Genomic DNA, 22,166 nt, shown 5'->3' on the forward strand with positions numbered 1-22,166 from the left:
TAAATGGCCCTGTGGGGCCTGTCTCTATTGGGTAAGGTCTAGATTGAGTTACACAAATCAGGGGTGCTCACTGAGCGTTACTAAGGTGTCCCTGAGCACTCATTGAGCGATCCCGGAGCACGCACTGAGCATACCCGAGTGGTCAGTGAGCACTTACTGAGCACGTTGTGGATCAGTCATCATACACGTGACCGGACCTGAGCATGCTCACTAAGTTTGAGCCGGTGCTGATATCTACTCACTGATCCTGAGCCTGAGCGCCCTCATAAAGCGGCGGCAGCCCAGATAGCAAAGGCCCCACCCGGCAGACATTTTCCTGTCTATAGATGCATATGATTCGAAATTTACTCAAGCACAATGAACAGAAACAACCATCTCCGAGGCTACATTTCACTGAGCTCGTAATCGCCTTGATCGACGTGGCTGATGTTTGATAGTGGACGCCTTGGTTTTGCCTGGATGTTCTTTAACTCTCTGCTGCCTCTCAGGCTGCTTTTCTTGGCGCCCCCTTTTCCGAGATGAGCGCGTCGCATGCTGCGATGAAAATTCTTAGCTAGGAACAGGTTCTAGATTTGCGGCCTGTGCTGCTCTCCTCGTCACTCGCCGTGTAGAAATATCCGCCAACTTTGAATCGGTACTCATCCCTGGACATTCAGAAGAGCGTAAATGTCAATTCTTGACGGGAGGGTTGATGTTTTCATAATGGTGATAGGGCCGGGTGTCATCAATCGAGGATCGATATTTGTCATATAAAAATCGATAGAAGAAGCGGGAGTATCAGTGCCTTCCCGATTCTCTGATTCCATAGATATTTCTCTGGAAGATCCGTCACCATAGCTGAACTGTAGCCTTTCAGTGAGATGACACAATATAATATTGATATCATATTTGTGTTCGTTGTGAGCATGGGCTAAAAATTTGGTGATTTTGGCAAACTTCGGAAGAGTGTTACATGCTTCCTAGTTGCAGCTAATCCTGTCGTATGCACGAAGCAGGTGAGAGTCGATGAGATGACGACGAAGTGAGTCTGGTCGCTTTGAAGGAAATTTATGCGGAGGAGGGTTGGACACCGAGAGACGAGATTCACCGTAGCAGATGATGCAAACATCTTTTGGACATATTTGTGCATCATCAGACGCCAGTTGCTCCGGCTGTTCAGTAGCTATGTCTTCTTTTGCATCGAGATCCCAATCAACACGGATGCCTCGCTTGCTCGGCTCGCAAAGCAGTAGAAGCGCAACCAAGTCCTTGGTAACCTTGATGCGTCGAGCAAGTAATTTGTGGTTCTCCGGAAGGCTGATTGGACACGGATATTTGGCGGTTTGAAACTGCGACCCCTCGAGCCTCCTGATTCGGATTTTCCGCCATCAAAGCTCGTTATTTATTGTTCGTTATTTATTGTTCGTTATTTATTGTCTCGTGTGTACACACTGAAGAAAGCAGGCAAGTCATCAAATCCAGAAAGACCGCTTCTCAATAATGTAAAAAGGAAAACATTCAATAGCCTGTTGATATTATGAACCTAGACATGCTCATAAGCATAGACAAAAGTAGAGTACTTCAATTTGACAGAACACCTGCAAGCCTTCCAATTAATCGGTATCAATGTCCGATCCCATATCTTCTTTGGTGTAGTAATTCCGTTCAGTGCTGAGGCGATGAACCTCTTCTGCATGCCTGCGAAGATGCATTTCATGTAGTAGATTTTCGTCACACATATGACACCTTCGATCCTGCAAGTGCTTCTCTCGAAAGTGTCGTAGAGTCGACTTATATTCGCTATATTTCTGCGTGCGACGATGAATGGGAAGTTCGGTGTCACCATAACATTGAAAACATCGGCGAGGCTTCTTCGCCTTTTTGATATAATTTTTGGCTTTCACAAGAAGAATGTCTTGCTGCGAAGGCTCCGGAGAGCTGCAACTCTTCTTGGCTGGCTCTGGTAAAACGTTGGACTGCTCTTCATCGAACCCATCACTCGGTGCAGCCCGTTTACGTCGTCCACGCAATGGTCCACCTTCAAGGAAACAACAGTATTGGGAGATCGTAGCCACAGCAGCGTTCCTTCTTTGCCACTCCGCCTCCAGGGATTGAGAGGTAGGCCATGTGAATAGTTTCTCAAGAAGATCAATCTGCTCCGGTAGCATCTGGTCTTCTACTTGAAGTACCTTCTTCGCCTCTTCGTCATCAACAGCAGCCCCCGAGAGCTGTCGCTCAATGTCTATGATGGCCTGTTTGCGGTCGAACTCATGGCGCACCTTCCGTCTCAGTGCTCTTTCCAACCGGCCGAATGTATTGGAGGTTTCGCGTATCAATTTCTCTAATCGCGATTGCATCGCTGCACTGGGATCGCATTTGCACTCTTCGGCTTGCTCCTTCATTCGCCGAGTGGCCTCGACATATTCCGGATGTTCGCGAAGGGACGCTCGTTGCTCCGAAGTAAGATGCCGAGGGCGTCTCTTGTCAATCCACCTACTCATCCGGGTGATCGCGCGCATCAGAGACTTGTTGGATTCACGGCCGTTCATAACGCTCTGCATATCGGTGTCGATGTGTCGTGGAAGATAATGATTCAAGAAAGTGCGAGTGTCAGCGTGTTTCATGATCAGATTCTGCTGTGCTTCGCTGACCGCGCTGCTTTCGTTTAACATCTTTCCCCCCCCATAGCGAAAACGATGGGCGAACATTGACTGAAGAAAGCCATGGATCTCCCCTAGATTTCTCAGACGCCCAGACATGGCGCCCTCGGTCATCGGCTGGTTCCATTGGAGAACCGCACGTCCATTGACTACTTCTGTCTTGCAGAAAACATAATAGTTTTCGACTTCGCATTTCAAGGGTAGTTCCATCTGTTGTCGACCGCCTTCGACGAACAGCTTTCGAAGGCGCTCCATGGAGGAAAGCGCAGGGACTTCGAAGGCTTGAAGCCAAAAAAGTATACCGAATATAAATGTATGAGGGCTGAAGACAAGCGACGGATCGTTGATGATTTCGGGGAAAGGAAAATTGTTACTAAGAATTAGTGTTAATTTTGGGATCATCATCGGGTTCAACGCACGATACGATACATACACTTGGGAAGTTCCGAGGAATTGCTTTGTATGCTCCGATTTGATCTCCACCAAAAGTACGGGAGGGCCCCCGTCCGGATTATCTTGTATGGAGAAACGTAGATGGTGGAACTGCAGCGAAAGAAGAGCATGCAGCCGGTTCACGGTATAAATACCGAGCATGTTGAAGAGACAGAGCTGGATTCGTTCGTATCCAAAATGAAATCGTCTTTCCTGAGTTCGGAGAATCGTCTCGTTCAATTCAGTCAAGTCTTGGACGTACACCGGCTCCTTGCCCCGTTCTTGTGTATCGAGGTCGAATTTGTCGATGAGTTTTCGAATGCCCTGGAAGAACTCAGTCAGCTCCGAGGGTCAAACTAAGGGGAATAACTTACCGCATTAATCTCTTCGCTATCTTCAGCAGTTATCCTGGTCCGTGTAATTCTCCGATAATAACCCCGAAATCCTTTCCAATCAGCTTTCAGGGCGCTAGCTTTCGATGTTCCCTTCAGATGACGACCGCCCTCACCGTACTTCAGCTTCATGCAGTAGTTGAAAAATCGATGCACGTCATTGGGGGTAACCTCGCGCAGTGCCTCCACTGGGTCATCCCATTTCAAAAGCGCACCTGCCTGAGCGGCCTTCACTCGGCAGTACCTACGCCTCACATCAGTAATCACCTCCCCATTGCGTAGGTCTGAATAAATGCTCACTTGTCCCAGCGCTTTTCTATTCGTCGAGCCCGAACTTTGGTTTGGTCTGAGCGCCCATAATCAAGTGGTACGCTTGCAATGTCCTCGTCTGTGTCGTCATCAGGGTCATCGCTGAAATCGGGCAGAGCACCAGCGTCCGCTGGGCGGCGCGCGGGTCTATTTGGACGGGTTGAAGGCCTGCCACAATTATCAGGAAGACAGATGGGTTCCGGAGTTGTCAGCTCGGTTGAATTTGAGGCTTCCCCGGAATCGGAGTCATCGGTCGCATCGATGTCAGGCTGGAAAGACACCCCGGAAGTGTCACTGTCGGTCGCAGAGGATAGATCTGCCACGTCGGTCATGGTGCGTCTGGGGAAACAAAGATGTGCGCGAAGCCGCTCCAGACAGGTAGACAAATCAACGGGGATGACGAACGAATGTGGGGCACGCGCTGAAGGAGGGACTGGCAAAGGATAGGTGAGAGGAGAGCTGGGTAGGAGAGTGAGGAGGGACTGTTGGCAGCTTTATAGTCATGGACCCCATTGCCCCAGCGACCAATGAGCCTGGGATGGAGTGTGCCATTTTTGGCGACTTCACAAAACGAAGGTTTCATGGTAGCGCTCAAGGATCAGGCCCGGAGGTGGGTAGAAGTCGATGGAAAGCAGGAGCTGGGCTCGAGGGCAGTGGAAGGGGAGCCACGCGCCCAGGCACCGACATGACTGAACAAGAACGTGACGGTGCACGTTACAAGGGGCAGGCGAGGAGCGCGTGGCTCTGGGACCGAAAGTGCGTGTGTGGAAGAACTGTGCCGAGGAGGCCACTTTCAGCCCCCTTTGAGGCCAGAAATGGCCGTCTCTGCACAAATGTTTTTTGTTTAGGGGGAGAATATGTGTTTGTGCTGAGGGGGCCGTAAGTGGCTTTACCGGCACCTAGCGCTGTGGTATATTCTGGGTGCTGGTAAACCGAGGGCCGAAAAAGGCGCCCGCCTTATTCGTCCAATCGCGTCTCTCTGACTGTTCGTCACGTGATCCTGATAGGTCGGTTGATCGACTGGTCCATGACCGCCCATCAACAAGTTGCGGCCCCATACTGATTGGTGCCTGGTATGTCCGTAACACTTAAGGGGAACTAATAGATACTAGATATGGTTTCTATCGACCCTTCAACGGTATAGAAACGCGAGATTCTCGTATCCTTAGTATTTATAATCGAGATATTTAACGTCTCTCTAATAACTAAGGTCTAAAAGACCTTATATTTCGGCCGAAAAATAGGCTAACTGATCACAATCGAGGAATCTCTCGTTAGGGGGGGTGATACCGCTTAGCCTCCTAGATTGGATAGAAGCCGGGTTAATATCAATACCTAGTACCGCCGGATAGCCTATACGGGTATCTAGGGCGTCTAAAAGACGGCGAGGATAGTCTTAGGCCTAGATATCTCCGGGATATTAGCTTCGAAGTAACCCTACGCGTCCTACGCGACCGGTAGAGGCCCTTACCGTATTAGGCGTAAGCCTATTCTTTATAGATCGGAGAAGGTTAGGGATCTCGTATTTATCGATATCGGCGGCGGCGGTAAAATCGTACCCGCTATCGAATCCGGGGCCCGTTATTAGCTAGCTATAATAGATAACTATAACGGCTAGGCGGAGATTAGATTTCTCGAGAATAAATCTAACGCTAAGGTCAAAATCAAAGAGATAGTGAGATCTTACGAATAAGATAGATCCTACGAGGTTAGTTAAATTATGTCGCTAAGGTTACCTAACTACCCCGTATCCTCTAATTAGACGTATCCCTTAGACGATAACCTCAACTAATACTTACCCGAGATTCGAGCTATATAAACCGATAATAGCGGCGAATTCGTGGTCTAGAAGCTCTAATACTAGGCTAAAAATAGAGGTATTCGGTGGCATTTTATTGCCCCCTACGCCTACCAATAAAATAGGAAGATTGAGAGGTTAATAAGGATTCTTAGAGAGAGAACGCGATATATTCTCTCAGATTTAGGATTACCCCTATTTCTCTAGGCTAAGATTATAAGATCTATGGTTATAATTCGCAATATGACCGTCTATAACGGCCGAAAGATAGCTAGAAAACCCCTAGTCACGCCTTACGAGGTACGCTACGGCAAGAGGCCTAATCTTTCGTTTTTACGTGTCCTCGGTAGCAAAGTTTAGAAAGTCTTCTCTCGAGAGATCGTCTACTAAGACCCTTAGGGTCGCTACCTCGCTAAAAGAGCCGAGCTAGGCTTCTTAGTCGGTTATACTAGCTATAGTGATTCTTAATACCGAGTTTACCGACCCTACCAAAACCCTACTATACCGGGTAGTATAATATATATTGTTAGAGATACTATTATCGATAAAGGATCTAACTAGGATCTCTATAACAACCCCGACCTACCTACGCTAGGCAAGAATCACGGCATAGACGGCCCTCCTATATATTCCAATCATAAATATATATAGGAGAAGTATATTAAGCCCTCTGATTCTATATCCGAAGACGCGGATACGTATATCCTAGATAAATCTAAGTCTAAATTAGACCTAGATGACTTAGTTAAGGTATACTACACAAAAGCTAAGAGATCTAGTATCTAATATCACGAAGATACTAATTTTACCCAATCCTTAGTATTTTTAACGTCGGGATCTCTCTCGGATCTCCCGTTATAGTCTAAAATCGAGTCTAATTTGCCAAAATAGCTCGATTCACCTACCTTATTGCGAGAAGCTAAAGCTTCTCCGTACTAGCCCTAGTAGGAACGAGCCATAAAGTCCGAGATTACGCAATATAATATTCTTAGGGTCTAGTAGCTAGCAAATCCCCTACCGGATACCAAAATCCTCTCTAGACGTTAGGTATTTAAGCTCAAAATAGACGCTGATAGTAAGCCCGCAAAATTCAAAGTAAGATAGGTAGCTAGAGGTAACAATCAGAGAGAGGGAATTGACTATAAAGATACTTACGCGGCTATAGGCCGGTATAAAATATTACGTATCTTATTAGCTTTTATTACTATAAAATCCCTAGTTACTACCTATTTAGACGTCAACCTCGTATACCTTAATATATCTCTTAAAGAGGAGACGTTTATAACCTACCTAGATACTATACCTAAGCCTTAGAGCTATAATAGCTAGGTAGTTAGGCTTTTAAAAAGCCTTTACGGTCTCCGTCAATTAGCTACTAACTAGTACGAGACCCTTAAATCCTTCTTAATTAGTAAGGATTTTACCCCTTCTTTATCTAATTTATACCTTTATATAAAGTATAAGTAAGGGGGTAGTATTATTATCGTATTTATATACGTTAATAATATATTGCTCGCCGCTTCTTTAGAGAAATCCCTTCTTTAGATAAAAGAGGCAATTGCTAAGAAATAGTCTATATTAGATCTTAGCCTAGTTTCGTATTATCTAAGCCTTAAAATCCTACGTAAGGATAGCTTAATAATGATAGGTTAAAAAGCCTATATTGATAAGCTCCTAGAGCCGTTAGAAACTACTAAAAGTAACCCCCGGCTAGTTATCCCTATAACGCTGGAACTAATTCTTGAGAAATATAATACGCTAAAGGACCCCTATAACGTTAAAGCCTACTAATCACTGACTAGTAGTCTAAATTACGCCGTAACGGTATCCCGGCCTAATCTCTCTCTAACTCTAGGTATACTTATAAAGTATAACCTAATACCCTACGATATCCACTTCTCCGCTGCCTACCGTGCAATTTAGTATATAAAACGCACTACAAAATTCACGATCACTTACGGTATACTAGGCAAGGATTAGGAACTATAGGGGTACGTCGACGTATCTTTTACGTTAGATCCCGATACCCTAAAGAGCTATACGGGATAGGTCTTCTTCCTAGTAGGCGGACCTATTTCCTAGGTCTCAAAATAGCAAAAATACGTCATAAAATCATCCGTAGAAGCGGAGTATTACGTATTATTAGATACTAGATCTTAGGGTTTATAGATATATCGGATACTAGTTAATCTCGGAATCATAAAAGCCTCTTCTCCGATACGTATTTTAAGTGATAGTAAGTCCGCTATTACTATGGCAGGATCTCCCAAATATCTCTTAAAATCTCGATATATCGAGACTTATTATCACTAGGTCCGCGAGAAAGTGAAAGAAGGCAAGATCCTATTAGAGCATATTCTAGGAATTATCAACGTCGCCGATAGCCTTACAAAGGCACTTCCTAAGCCAAAATTCGATGCCTTTTGTGAAGGATTAGCTCTTGAGAGCTCCTAATTGGTCTATCAAGATTCCCCGCCTTCAAATACAGCAGATTTAAATGCTTCAGATGATAAGGGGGTATGTTGAGATTTATAGTAGCCGGCCATGGTTTATGCCATAAATGAGCTATGACGGCAACCGCAGTGATTTATCACCTAGGAAATCTAATCAGGACTAGCTTAAGGCAGAGTTTTCTGGTATATAAGGAGATTCTCACACAAATGAGAATCTCTAGACTTAAACACCTCGGTAATCTATTGTTAGATTATCTATATTGTACGGTCGTACTAGTCATCATTCCTACTTGCATCGTAGCCTTTCAACATACATGAGTCAAGATCCTCAATAGACTATCCATCCCAGATAAAATTTGGGCATTATATGTCGGCGGGCAGCTTTGGACCTAGGTGAATAGGACACGGCGATATTGTGTAATATCAATGGGACTGTCACCCTTCGGCAAATCTTCCATCAGGCCTTGCGTTTGTCTTTTTTGCTGCTTCTTTTGAATTGCTTTGTTTTTATTTCTTACTGTTTGTCAAAATGAATACTTTCTAGATTTTACGTTTTATGTCTAAATGTATTGTAGTGGTGGAATTTGTTAAAAGGTTACGATGCAAGTAGGAATGATGACCGGTACGACCGTACAATATAGATAATCTAACAATAGATTACCGAGGTGTTTAAGTCTGGAGATTCTCATTTGTATGAGAACCTCCTTATATACCAGAAAAATCTGCCTTAAGCTAGTCCTAATTAGATTTCCCAGGTGATGAATCACTGCGGTTGCCGTCATGGCTCATTCATGGCATAAACCATGGCCGGCCACCATGAATCTCAACAGAATTGCCCACTGCATGAAGTAACGGTCTACGGACGACTATGATTTTTGTGATAGCTCGACTATAAGTTATATTTAAGGCCTCTCTACGCATACTGAACAAGATAGACACATTCTTCTTTTCAGACCACCCCTATGTGCTCTCCTTTCCTATAGTCCTAGCCGACCTTCTATTGCTAGTATCGACCTGTCTATTTGACCAGACTGCCATCGCGCCTTTCCCATTTCAATATCTATAAAATGACAATCCAAGCACAATTGGCCACAGATTCAGAACCAGTTGGAAGCATTCGTACCGTAAGAGCGCCTTAGTAGGAATTTGAGGCTAGTAGTAAAATTAAGCCAAGAAACTACGGGGCGTCAGTGGATAAAAAAGGGTCTTGTGGTGTTTGTGGGTGAGACATTCCGCGGATATGCCCGGTTTTCTCCTCTTTTCTAATTTATTTCCTTCTTTTCACATCAATCCCAGGTCTCGGGCGCATCCTCGGATGCCCTATGGCCCCCAGAACAGTGCCAAGGATGAACCCTTATGGCACTATTGGACCGGGAAATTTCTGGCCCCCTGAAAAGAAAACTGTTCATATACGGAAGTATCGCTGGTTTCATTTCCCTTCTCAATTTCGAATCATTGATATTTCAACAAAATATGTACATGTCCAACAATATCCTGTACCTGGGATCCCTTTTGGCCCTGCAGGCCTGCAAGGCCATGGGAGCCTCTGCTACATCTGGCGTCATCGAAGTCGACTTGGTCTTCCCACGCAATGAGACATATGCGCCGTCGACACAGATGCCCGTCGTGTTTGCCATTCAGAACCCGCATCTGGTCGCACCACTCAATATGAGAATTATGTACTTAATCACGCCTCCCCGCGACTACATCAACGCCAGCTCCCCAAGCGAGTTCAACATGAACTCCACCAGCTCATCTGACAGCAATCCTTACTTCCTATACAATACCGCTGACTCGGCACGCACCGAGGGTACGTGGGAACTCACTTGGTTTGTGGAATACGGGCGATGCACCGGGTCTAGCGGAGATATCATGTTCTACCCCAGCAACTCTACGATTGACAGTATGATCTTCACAACTAAGAGTGGCGCCGCGAAGGCGGACCTCGTTGCTGCTAGCGCGGAAGAAACCTGCGCGACAGGTATTGCAGCGTGGAATGTGACGGGGGCAATGGATGTGGAAGGCGCTCGTTGGGGTGGCTATGACACCTGCGCGGTGGTTTCGGAGAAATCGCCATGGGCTACTGTGGACCCTTGTGCGGTCAAGTTTGACACTGCTATTGCCTCCAATATTTCGGTTGCTTTGAATATCACGACGGGTGGAAATGACTCGGATGAAAAAGACTCTGGAGATGGGAATAATTCCGGTGAAAAGGATACTGCAGACAATGCGGGTGCAGTGCATCTACCGATGGGTGGAGTGACTTTACTGACAGCAGTTTTCGCTGGGCTCACTTATATTCTTGTGTAATTGTTTGTTATCATTATTTCAATTTAGAAAGATAACGTTAGAATAAATAATAATCGCAGCCACCAGTTTCAGCAGAATTCAAACACCTGTGCTCCTCGCAAGGGTCTGTCTGATCGTGTCGATCAGACCAAACACACGATCAAACTGGGTCCTGTGCTGTTCAGGTGTGGTAGTCGGGATGAAAGCACGCGCGGCCACGATAATACCTGTGGTGTTCTCCGATCGCATGGCGTTGTGGATAGCCGCATTCTGCACGTCCTCCACGGTACGATTTGCCAACATCGTGCGAAGCTCTCGGTCTAACGCCTCAACTGCCGTGACCCGTGCTACGACAAACTCATGCTCACTAGATCTAGTATTCAGCGATCCCAGTGATGATGTTGAGGAGCGGTCTCGTGGATGGCGTTGGGGGGTCCCTCCGACACAGTTTCCACGAGCTGAACCTGTTCGGTTGATGTCGTGATACGGCACACGATGTGCCCATGGGCTATTGTTTTTCATGCAGCTGGTGCACTCTTGGTGTGAAATGTTGCCGACTATTGGGATTAGGACGGACTCAATGTTGGCGGCCTGGGCCGATGCGGTCGTCCATCCTTTTTCCGGTATAGCCGGTCGAAGAGCGTTGAACAGGCTCCCGAAGGGAGTCTGCTTCTATTAACATTCTGATAGCATCGGTCTTGATATATTTTCTATCGCATTTACGGTAGTGTGCAGTCGCCATCAGCTCAAAAGGCCCATATTTCTGCCATCAATTGTTTACTAATGCTGTATTTTTCAACTATATCTTAAGTTTACTAGCCCTGTAACTTATAGTAAGTACCTTTTAAATATAGAACTTCAAACTAAGTTTGCTAGAAGAACTATGTAAAATTATAGAAGATTTCTAGAAATATCTTCGACTCTAAGATATAAGTTAATAAAGATGTAGCACTCTTTCAGTTCTCTCTTAATCCTCCCTGTTTTCTCATTAATGTAAATGATCCTTCCGCTCTAAAAAGTGAAAAAAAAGGTAATAACTATGGATAACATCTATAGACCTCCTAATTCGTACGTAGTGGTAATAGGTAATATAGAAACCTTGGAAGGCGGTATAGGGGCATAGGCCCTTTGAGCTGATGGCGACTGCACACTGCCGTAGTCTACATGCTAGCTAATACTCAATGTACCCCTATTGTACCCTCGGTGGAGGCTAGGTGGAGGTACTATCTTCAAGCTAGGGTACACTGGGGGTAACTGAGTCATAGAGCTCGGGAGAGGAAAAGGAAGGCTGCGTCTGTGGTACGACTCAGATACTCGTAGCTACTTCTTAAAGGAAAGAAAAAGAGACAACATCTTTAATAACTAATAATTGATAATTGATAGACATCTTCTTTTGGGGCCATAGTCAGCACTGGGATAAGTATAATATTGAAACAGAAGCAAAAGAAGCACAGGAAAAATTGCCGGCGATTACAGCCGCTTCATACTTTCAGTCACAGCATTCACCAAATCAGGGCCTGCAGTTTTGCCAGATTCAATACGCCGAATGCTCATGAGGTCGGCTGCCAGACTCATTCCAGCTGTAACATTCCTCTCCGGACTGTTGGAACGCTCAAAGGTCTGTTCGGCAGTGAGATTCTTGGGGATCTCGCATCCGGAGATGCAACGGGCTAGTGTCTGCAGAGTGGAATGCTCGATATATGCACCTGCAGAGGGCCAAAACCTATTCGACTCCACTTTTCGCTCCAATCCGTGTACTGGTTCTCGCTTACACCACAGGTACGAGATCAGGAATCGCATGTACAGATAACGTCGACGAGGGCGGTTATCGGACAGGAACTTGAGAGGACGGTTATCGAGGTCCTTTTGAATTTTTAGCAAACCATCAGATAGTTCTCTGGGTAGTTACCAGGCCGTACCTTGACTCTGAGAATGAAGGGCGTATCTCCTATGGTAAAACCTTCTCTTTTGTAGATGATGTCCATGTTCAGCGATTCGTTAAGCACGATGCATCTCCATTCGGTTGGTACCGCAAATACCCCTGGCATTGGCACGATCGCAATATCTCCTCGATCAAGAAGGGACTCGACTTTGTGGTGCAAGGAAAGACCTATAGAATGGTCAGTCAAACTCCCCGGCAGTGCAAAAGAAAAAACAGAGTTTGAAAGGCTCACCATTTTGCGGAAGTGATACAACTGCATCCTCATCGCCAAACATATGTGCCAATTCTCTCCGATCCAGGCTCTTAGGCACAATGTGGGCCGCCTTCACAGATTTCTTGTCAAAAAAGCCGCCAAGGACATGACACCAGACCAAGGTTCCATCATCGCTGTCAAGAGTGGAATAGTACTTGTTCACCTCTTTCTTAAACCGAGCATGATTGAAACTTAACGCTCTTTGTTTCCCCTCTGCTCTCATAACTCGAGACACAATGGTGTCCTTGTAAGCTCTCTCCAGCAGCCCTTCGTCAGAGGGTGGGTCTGTTCTCAGTCGCTTGTGAACAGCTAGCGTCTCATTCAAATCGTCCTCTAGCAGATGTTTCTGCCTTTTGATCACACGCAAGGTGGAATTAGCAGCTCGAATGCGGATTGTGTAAGGTTCAAGGGCTTTTCTGTACTCTTCATCTATGAGGGCGCCTTTAACGTTGGCTTCGTCCATCCCTGCTTTGATGGCGGCAATGTAGGAGGTCTCATTTTCCAGTTGTTCGATCTTTGTAGCAAGGAATTCCGCGGCAGTGGAATCCACGGAAGCCATAGATATGTCGGAGATCATTGAAGACACACTGACTGATCGGTTTTGATGTTCAGTCAACGCCTGACGTCGAGGTGATGACATCAAAGAAGATATGCGCTCTGGGACTGGGAAGAGGGGGTCCATTTTTGCTCAGTGAGGCACGCAGTAATGGAGACCTGATAACAGAGACGAGGGAGAATCAGAAGAATAATGCGACAAGTTGATTTGGTGCGAGGAAGGTGAAATGAGGCATGGAGAGGGAAGGAGGAGGCGTGGGTCAGAGGAGAGGATAGGCAAAGTTTGGAACACTACGAATGACAGAACAATAAGAACAACAGAACAATACTGTAATAGAAAATTCAGCAATATGACAATACAACAATAGAATGATCTCAAGGCTCGTAGAGCCTTAAACAGCCTCGGCCCTAGAACCATGGAAGACATCCTGAGTCATAAACAAATCTATACCAACCATGGAACTGTCCTCAAGGTAAGAGACTACCCAGTACCTTAGTAATTAAGTCTTTTGTCTCAACCTGTTACCCAACTTGGAAGGCATAGGCAGTAATCACACAAATCTCGTGATTTCCCCATTACAATATATGTATATATCTACGCCTTAATTTCTAACGGTGGTTAAAATGAACTAGTGCGATAGCTCCTGGACCCTAATGCCCTTTTCTAAAGGCCGTCAGAAAAGGGTGTTTAGGACAAGGAGTTATCGCACTAGTTTGTTTTGACCGCCGTTAGAGAAGTAGTACCGAAGCTGAAAGAGCCCATTAAACGTACATCAAAATTGAGATTATAGGAAGGCCTTCACCGTAAGTTAAAAACCATAAGCATAAAGCAACATTCAAACCTCTAGTAATACTAGGAAAGTATAGTGGCTCAGAGTATAAGCCGGAACTGATGTAAAAAACAGTATTTTATCTTGATAACTGAGCAACTTTATGGCTGCGATTATACAAATAAATAGGTCGAGTTAGGCCCAAAACGGGTTTTGCGGAAGTCCAAATAACATTGTTTTATTTAGATGAACCAGCAGGTTTATGACTGCTAAGACCTAGATTTTATGAAAAGTTGGGCTTTCGTGGGCTTTGGCGCAGTCTACTGCAGGTTCCGATGGTGATTCGCCTCGACTGCCGTAACAATCTTTTCGTGGGAGTTGTTAGCTTTAGTCCTGTCGAGATCGACCCGTCTTATGCTACGCTTGTGTGAGCGCCGGTTGTTGTTTGTCCTCTCTGACCATACTATCTTTGGTTGGACTATCTATTTCCTATGGTGTTCCTGTGATAGTTCCCTCTGAGCGGGAGTCGTAATGCTCGTAGAGCCGTTTTCGCACTCTGTTTCCGACTCGAGCTTGTGAATAACCACTGGAACGCACTCACACTCGTTAATTTCTGGCTATTTTATGATCTATATATACTGCTCCTGTACCGTATATTGTACATACGACCACAGGGTGTGGAGAACAGGGCTTCCCGTCCGCTCAGCCGTACTTAAGCCACACGCCGGTAAGTTAGTAGTTAGGTGGGTGACCACTAGCGAATCCTTACTGTTGTATGTTTTTTTTTTCTCTTTGCCTCGTATTATGAGTTCTTTTTCCGTTTCATATAGCCGGAAGTACTTTATACAGAAGACATGTTGAGGTGTTTGTGCAAGATTGAATAGCTCTGGAGGTATAGGATGATCTGCTAATTTGGTCTTTGTTAAGCTCAACATATATGAAAATGACGTTTGGGCAAATATTGGATTAACTGGGGAATATGATCAGAGTTTGACCAAAATCCGGCAATAGAGTGGTCGAACACATAGTCTTGCCTTGTAATTGCTATCTTCCGGAGAGTCAAACTAAGCAAAGAATATTTCTACACCCTGTACTCCGTGACTTAAGTATTCTTTATGTCAGTCAATTATCTTGAAAAGAAAACACCGATCATGAGAAGTCACATGCACATATCTGCGCCGTAATTCGAGTGACTATTTGCGACGCCAAGAGTATGCAAGGCTACTCCCGGGGCCCTTACATCACGAGGAGAGCTGATGGTATTCTTTAAAATGGGTGGAAGCTGAACTGTCACATTCCGCTGAGGAAACACACCAGCTCACTGCCCCAGATCATGTCAATGTTCATGGCCATATATGCTATCCTACTCGATAACCCATTTGCTTTGACAGGTGTTGCAACTTTGATAGTGTTGGCTATCCATCGGTGGATTCAATATTATCAATCATGGGTGCGTATTCCCCTATTTCTCTTCTTTCAATTCATCCTTACGATACTGATTTTCTTATCAATCTTTTTATTTCGCTGATTCAATATTAGGTCAATGTTCCTGTCGTGGGAGGCAAAGGAATACTTCAGTCTTGGGGGGCCGCCCGTCGTTGGAGTAACTCTGCCCCCCAGTTGCTTCAAGAAGGATACGCACTCGTACGATCCATCTTCTTCGCTTTCCGATTTCGGATTCATATCTGACCAGCTGGTTATTTTGAAACAGCACAGGAATTTTGCATTTCAAGTAGCCACACCAACCGGTTGGGATGTCTGTATCTGCGACGATGCGATGATCAAGGAGTACCTCAATGCTTCTGATGAGTACCTATCTTCCACAGCTCCAATTCAAGGAGTAGGTGCTTTTATTATCATCCACAGCGATACTGAACTAATATTCGAGTCTACTGTAGTTCTTTCAGTCCAAATTTACGGCGCCCGGCTTATTTCACAAAATACCCAGCTCAATGATGAGCAAAGCATTGACCTGGTCCCGAACGCGCACCAGATCAGCAGACGAATACTTTCCAAGCTTCGTCGAAGAGCTCAAGTACTCGTTCGAACAAGAGATTACTAAACACATGGATGTTGATGACGGCTGGAATCAATTCGACTGTTATACAATCGCCCGACGCCTTGTAATGGGGCTTGTTGCAAAGTTACTGGTAGGCGATGTGTGTCGAAATCCAGAGAGCATCGATCTCTTCTGTGACTATACAGCTGAAATGATAGTTGGGGGACCATATATCCGGGGCTTTCCCGAATTTCTGAAACCGTAAGCTCTGCTCCATCTCTATTCTGTGTGCGTATATTGATGTTCGTTTTTGAAAAGTATTATAGCACGCTCATCTCGTGTTGTGAAGCTCTCAAACAGGATGCAGAAGCTCTTTCTCAGTCAGATCAATAGACGAAAGATCAAGTCAGAGGAGATGGCAAAAGAAGGAAGGCAGCCTGAGGTTAGTATCTACCTTTCTTTTATTCCAATTCAAGTGCCTCATTCTCTTCTTCTCTGCTCACAATTGACCTGACAAAATCTCCATAATACATCTAGGACCTAACAGACTGGTTCTGGCGATGGTCCCAGCAGAGCAAAGATAATAGTCTGAGTGAGTTAGACATCGCCCAGCTGCTTGCTGCAAACACTTTCGGAGCCAGCTTCAACACAACTGTGGTCCTTGTCCAGTGTCTCTACGAGCTTGCCACCAGACCAGAATACGTCAATCTCATCAGACAAGAGGTGATCATGACTCTTCAAGCCAATAACAATACTTGGACTAAGGAGGGAATCGACTCAATGAAAAAATTGGACAGCTTCATCAAGGAATCCCATCGGTACAACTGCTTCGATCTTGCCGGAACCCCTCGAGTTGTCAAGAAAGATTTTCAATTTAAAAATGGTCTTCGCATTCCGAAAGGGACAGTTCTCTTGACGCCAAATGCGGCAATGTTATTTGATGAAAAGTTTGTGAAGAGTCCCTTTGAGTTTGACGGTTTGCGATTCTATGACCTTGCCAATGGATCACAGACCCCCGAAGCATTCAGATATACTTCTACAAATGCTCATTATCTTCAATTCGGGGATGGAAAACACGTCTGGTAAGGTTTCTCCTACATCCTCTTTATCTCGGTACTTCCCGAGGCTATGAGTATTAATATTGACTTTTGATATTATGTTTAGCCCGGGTCGCTTTTTCGCAGCGGATGAGCTTCGGCTTATTCTAGCATATCTGATCTTTCACTTCGAAATCAAGATACAGGGGGTCATGCCGGAAAACTTCAAGATAAAGAGACATAACCTGCCGCACTTAGGATTGAATGTTCTACTGAAGAAGATTGAAAGATAGAATGGAGTAGTCATTGGTTGATTTATCGGGTACTGCTAGTCGAAGATGGTGTCGAATCAAATCTAACCAACTGAAAGCATATCCTTGCCTAGTTTGCGTGAAACAATTTATTTCAATAGATATTCTTCGGTTTGAATTTGAATGGGATTGAAATGGTCTGGCTCTGTCCAGAATCTCCTAAATAAAAAACCCGAATAGGAGAAACACCCAAAATGAACTAGAGTTACTAGAATAGTTAACTTACCACAAAGTCCAAGTATGAGCCCTGAAACTAGGAAGATCGATGTAAGTAAGATTGTAGAAAAAAGCCAGCATGCATGGTGACTTAAATGGCCGTTGTTCCATTGTGCAGCTTTTTTATGTAAGATACAGTATGTGTAGATGAAGATTAGAGGAATTCAGTCTAACTAAGGAATCTACATCAGGCGTGTGGGCGATAGATCGTCTAATTGCATTCACTGCAGTACTCCATGACAGAAGAAATTGCGGTGTAGTAATATCGTGCTGATATTGATTCGAAGTTTCTTTCTCGTATCACATTCCCATCTTGCATATGTATCTCAGTAGAGCAAATTTATCTCTGTGCAGGATAGATGGCCAGAAAGCTGCAACGAGAGTGTAACGCAGTAGCATATCTGCAAGGCGCTTTTGATAAATTTATTTTGCTTTTTTCTGTTCCTTTTTTTTTTCTGTCGAGACATACAGTATCTCAAAAATACCCATTACATGCACAAGATCGCTGGGATCGAGTACGATAGAAAACATTTAATAATATTCCATGGAAAAGCATGCTATACTCACGTGATTGGGAGTATAAATATAAATGATCGTCATCGAAATCGATATATCTCCGATCCATATCTTGTCCAGAACCTTTTTCAATTGATCAGAAAGTGCCCCTACATTCAGGTCAGTATGTCTATCCCACAAGAATGTACTGTGCTGGTAGTGGGCGGTGGGCCTGGCGGGTCGTATGCTGCCTCAGTTCTGGCGCGAGAAGGGATTTCCACTGTCTTGTTAGAAGCTGATGTGTTTCCTCGGTGAATCATGATCAATTCAAATTTAAGAACATTGGGATTGATAAAAGTCCTAGATATCACATCGGCGAGAGCCTTTTGCCATCTACGCGAGAATTTTTGAAATTCATCGACGTGTATGACAAATTCGAAAGCCACGGATTCAAACACAAGGTCAGCATGGGGATACTGCAAGAGAATGAGTCGATAGCCAACTAACAAGGGTATAGAACGGAGCATCTTTTAGCTACAATAGCAAGCCGGCAGCATGTAAACGGTAACCGTGATGCTACTTGAAAACCAGCGACTGATTTCGTACTAGACACGAATTTCCTTGCGTTTGGGGGACATGCCTGGAACGTGATCCGTTCTGAGTGTGACCAGATTCTTTTCGAGCATGCTGGAAATAGCGGCGCCAAAGCATTTGACGGAGTCAAGGTTAACGCTATTGAATTCAAGTCAAGTGGCTGCCAGGACGGCCATGGTGATTCAAGTCCAGCACGCCCCGTGTCAGCTTCCTGGATAACCAAGGACAAAAGTGCCAGCGGTACAATTAAATTCAAGTACCTGGTAGATGCTAGTGGCCGAGCCGGTCTGGTCAGTACCAAGTACATGAAGAATCGGCGATACAACGAAGGTCTCAAAAATATCGCGACTTGGGGATATTTCGAAAATGCTGGAATATATGGTACGAGTACTCCCGCAGAAGGTGACCCGTTTTTCCCTCGGCTCAAAGGTAATATTTCAAATCATTCTGATATTGCAATTGAAGCGCTAAAACCCACTCTTAGATGGAACCGGCTGGGCGTGGTTTATTCCTCTCCACAACGGCACAACTTCGATCGGCTTGGTCATGCAACAGACCAGCTTCACGGCTAAGAAGAAGGCGATGAAGTCGCCGAATACAAAGGACTTCTTCCTGCAGCACGTCCACGAAGCCCCGATGATTTCTGAACTACTGGAGAACGCCAAACTCGTGTCAGAAGTCAAGTCCGCCACTGACTGGTCTTACAGCGCCACAAGCTATGCTAGCCCTTATGTACGCATTGTTGGAGATGCTGGGTGCTTTATTGATCCTCTCTTTTCATCGGGTGTGCATTTGGCATTCACTGGAGCTCTTTCTGCTGCTGCCTCCATCTGTGCAGCGATAAAAGGCGACTGCACCGAAGAGACGGCAGCCAATTGGCACTCGGAGAAAATTAAAGAAGCCTACACGCGATTCTTGCTTGTGGTGACCAGTGCGTACGCGCAAATTACGGGGCTGGAGAACCCAATATTGAATGAGTATGACGAGGAAAACTTCGATCGTGCCTTCAGCTTCTTCCGACCCAGTAAGTCTCTGTTATACCCCCAGTCTTCCCCTGCGATTAATTGGTTCATATCACTAATCCGATAATAAAAAGTTATTCAAGGAACTGTGGAAGTCGGTGGAGAAAAGTTGAGTGCTGAAGATGTGGCCGATTCAGTGGAATTTTGTATGCGGGTGATTCGTAAGGTGGACGGCACTATGAAACCGACCTCGAATGGAAAGGAGCTAGGTGAAGATGAGCTTGGCGAGCTGACTTGTGATCGCATTAAGAAGGCGGAGCTCAAGTCGGATCTGAACAAATTCAGTGTTGATGTTGTACATGGGATGACGGTCAATCTTCAGCAGGGAGCCCTGGGACTGATGCAAGCTGCTTTATAAACGAGCTGGGATTAACTTGTGATAATGATACAGAAATTATGCAAAGCGGGCTAAGATATTGAACATTTTAATTCGGTTAAAGCTCTAAAACACTTGTTTATTCCTTCCAACAATATAGAGATGGTAGAGGTGGGCAAATTTGAAGAAAATGACGAGCAGATTTGAGTTTTCTCTCTAATTTAGTATGGCAATTTGGAACTCGGATTTTCGTAATTCTATCAGTGAATAAGAGTAGAATGCTTTGGCCTTGCCTATATCATGGATATTCAACTTAGAGCCTCTTCTGAAGCCTAAAGTCTGTATTCCATGAATCCGGCTCATTGAAAATTAATAAAGGCCTGACTATAGTCTAGTCCATGACTTGGTGCCAATTTGGGTGAACGCAAGCTAAATACCTACCTCGTGAGTTACCGCAAACATGCAAATTTGAGTTGACACTTCGATTATTATCCATGTTGATGTTCTACTATACTGTAGGCCCGAAAGTCTATATGGTCATCACCTACGTGTATTGAGATGGAATACAAGTTCAGTATTTGCCATCATATTCGATCAAGCATTGAAAGAGCAGCTCATCTCTCACAGCCTTTGTAGATCATCATGTCAATTTGCCCGGATTACTTCGAGCACCGCTTGTTGATGAAGGCCAGCAGTAGCTGACCGCCACACCTTCACCAATTCCAGTCCCACGGAATCGAGCAAGGCCCGAAATTGCATCTCCGTTCGTTCAAGCGATGAGCACAGGATCATCATATTCAGATCCATGATTGCATCCGACGGATGAACCTTTGCAGCTCCGTCTGGTAAGACGCGCTCGTGAATGAGTAGCACTGAGTCTTTGTTCATCGCGTCTCGGATGTGCTGCAAGATGATTTGTGTCTGAGAATCCGGCCAATCGTGCAGAACACGGCCCATGAAATAAACATGGGCACCTGGTACCGGCTGGGGCTCGAAGAAGTTATGCGGCATAGCCTGCACTGACTGTGTGGTGGTGGCTCTCTCCAGCTCTGGGAGCATACTTTGGACAACGCCAGGTACATCTTGAAGGACAAAATGGCCCCGGAGAGAGGGAAGCGCGTCGAGCAAGACTTTGATTTCGTGGCCGATTCCTCCTCCCACGTCCACAAATTGGATCCGTTCATCAGCAGAGGCTTCGCTCTGGAATTTCTGGAATCTTTGCGTGACAGGAAATATTTGCGTCCATCGCGCGGCATTGTCACGCATAGCACCGGCTTGCATTGTGCGGTTAAAAGCATCGAGCTGGGCCGGATGCGACTTCATCCAATCGAAATAATGTTCCTCTGTGTTAAAGACGTGCTGAAAAGGTCCTGCGTAGGCGTTTGAGGGCGATACATATTTTGTCTCTCTCAAGTATTGGGGAAGTTTGCCGTAAATTTGAAAGTGAATATCACTGGAGATATTAACCTCTCGTTGGGAATCCAAGCTCTTAGATGTGAAGACTCACAAGTTCATCATGATCCGACTTTCTAGATAACCGCCCTTTGCAAGATCTTTTACCACAGAATCCGGTTTATACATCCCTTCTGAGGTCACATTGAAGATTCCAGAAGCTGTCAAAGACCGCAATATGCGAGCTATTGATTTGAGGTCAGCGAGGCTTAAGGAAGACAAAAGGATATTTTTCTTACAAACAAGCAATGGATCTCCATCAACGTGGGATGCAATCTCGCAACCCTCAAATTCGTCTTTTGGGGAATTGTGAACATAATTGAAGATGTCCATATCAATCGCAATGCGGGTGGCTACCACTGGGGTCATCTATTCGACGTCAATTTACTACGCAAAATTTTCACTACACCGGAAATAATTACGGTATGAGTGGCTTTCTCTAATCTTGACCTCGGCTGCTCGATTACTCCAGAAAGCCTTTCGCAAGCCTGTGACAACTCCGCTCGTTGCTGGGGATCAATCGGCTGGCTGGAAAGGATCTCCGTTGCCTCACGGATTGACGAGACGAGCTTGGTGAGATCCATTGCATCACACCAGCAGCACGGATGAAATTGAATGAGAATAAAATCTTGAAGTAAAGATAAAACTTCTTAGCCTGAATTGCCAGGTGGCAAATTTCTAGATACTTTCGACAAAGAGTTGCCATGCAAGACGTGACCTGTGAATCTATCATCTTACGGTGATCTCTCAAATGCATCTGACTAGCGGTGAATGGATCTTGCATAAGATGGTATATTCTTCGATCAGCTGCATGCGGTGCAGAACAAAGGAATTCAAATGCATAATGCATCCCACGCCATTTTCATGCATCCCTCTTTTTTATAAAATCATT

The 22,166-nt window shown here is 45.1% G+C and overlaps 6 protein-coding genes across 6 annotated transcripts; 3 read left to right on the forward strand and 3 right to left on the reverse strand.

The window, feature by feature from the left end:
• Window positions 1–1,592: 1,592 nt before the first annotated feature.
• On the reverse strand, window positions 1,593–4,104 carry N7511_000873 (DUF3435 domain-containing protein; the record flags this gene model as incomplete). Its single annotated transcript, XM_057123298.1, has 4 exons — window positions 1,593–3,012; window positions 3,073–3,395; window positions 3,446–3,707; window positions 3,764–4,104. 4 exons carry the CDS (start codon window positions 4,102–4,104, stop codon window positions 1,593–1,595), a joined length of 2,346 nt encoding a protein of 781 aa, XP_056989031.1.
• A 5,392-nt stretch (window positions 4,105–9,496) lies between these two features.
• On the forward strand, window positions 9,497–10,333 carry N7511_000874 (uncharacterized protein; the record flags this gene model as incomplete). Its single annotated transcript, XM_057123299.1, has 1 exon — window positions 9,497–10,333. One exon carries the CDS (start codon window positions 9,497–9,499, stop codon window positions 10,331–10,333), a length of 837 nt encoding a protein of 278 aa, XP_056989032.1.
• Window positions 10,334–11,782: 1,449 nt separating this feature from the next.
• On the reverse strand, window positions 11,783–13,189 carry N7511_000875 (HNH endonuclease signature motif containing protein; the record flags this gene model as incomplete). Its single annotated transcript, XM_057123300.1, has 3 exons — window positions 11,783–12,175; window positions 12,196–12,422; window positions 12,487–13,189. 3 exons carry the CDS (start codon window positions 13,187–13,189, stop codon window positions 11,783–11,785), a joined length of 1,323 nt encoding a protein of 440 aa, XP_056989033.1.
• A 2,186-nt stretch (window positions 13,190–15,375) lies between these two features.
• Window positions 15,376–17,161, forward strand: N7511_000876 (cytochrome P450; the record flags this gene model as incomplete). Its single annotated transcript, XM_057123301.1, has 5 exons — window positions 15,376–15,672; window positions 15,731–16,092; window positions 16,150–16,273; window positions 16,369–16,913; window positions 16,996–17,161. The coding sequence occupies 5 exons, from the start codon at window positions 15,376–15,378 to the stop codon at window positions 17,159–17,161; spliced, it is 1,494 nt and encodes a 497-aa protein (XP_056989034.1).
• Window positions 17,162–18,376: 1,215 nt separating this feature from the next.
• N7511_000877 (NAD(P)/FAD-dependent oxidoreductase) lies at window positions 18,377–19,864 on the forward strand (the record flags this gene model as incomplete). Its single annotated transcript, XM_057123302.1, has 4 exons — window positions 18,377–18,380; window positions 18,500–18,913; window positions 18,969–19,508; window positions 19,581–19,864. 4 exons carry the CDS (start codon window positions 18,377–18,379, stop codon window positions 19,862–19,864), a joined length of 1,242 nt encoding a protein of 413 aa, XP_056989035.1.
• Window positions 19,865–20,467: 603 nt separating this feature from the next.
• Window positions 20,468–21,858, reverse strand: N7511_000878 (uncharacterized protein; the record flags this gene model as incomplete). Its single annotated transcript, XM_057123303.1, has 4 exons — window positions 20,468–21,275; window positions 21,330–21,459; window positions 21,514–21,643; window positions 21,697–21,858. 4 exons carry the CDS (start codon window positions 21,856–21,858, stop codon window positions 20,468–20,470), a joined length of 1,230 nt encoding a protein of 409 aa, XP_056989036.1.
• Window positions 21,859–22,166: the final 308 nt, after the last annotated feature.

Source organism: Penicillium nucicola, assembly GCF_028828085.1.
Source record: "Penicillium nucicola strain IBT 29836 chromosome Unknown utg000001l, whole genome shotgun sequence".
Classification (NCBI taxonomy): domain Eukaryota; kingdom Fungi; phylum Ascomycota; class Eurotiomycetes; order Eurotiales; family Aspergillaceae; genus Penicillium; species Penicillium nucicola.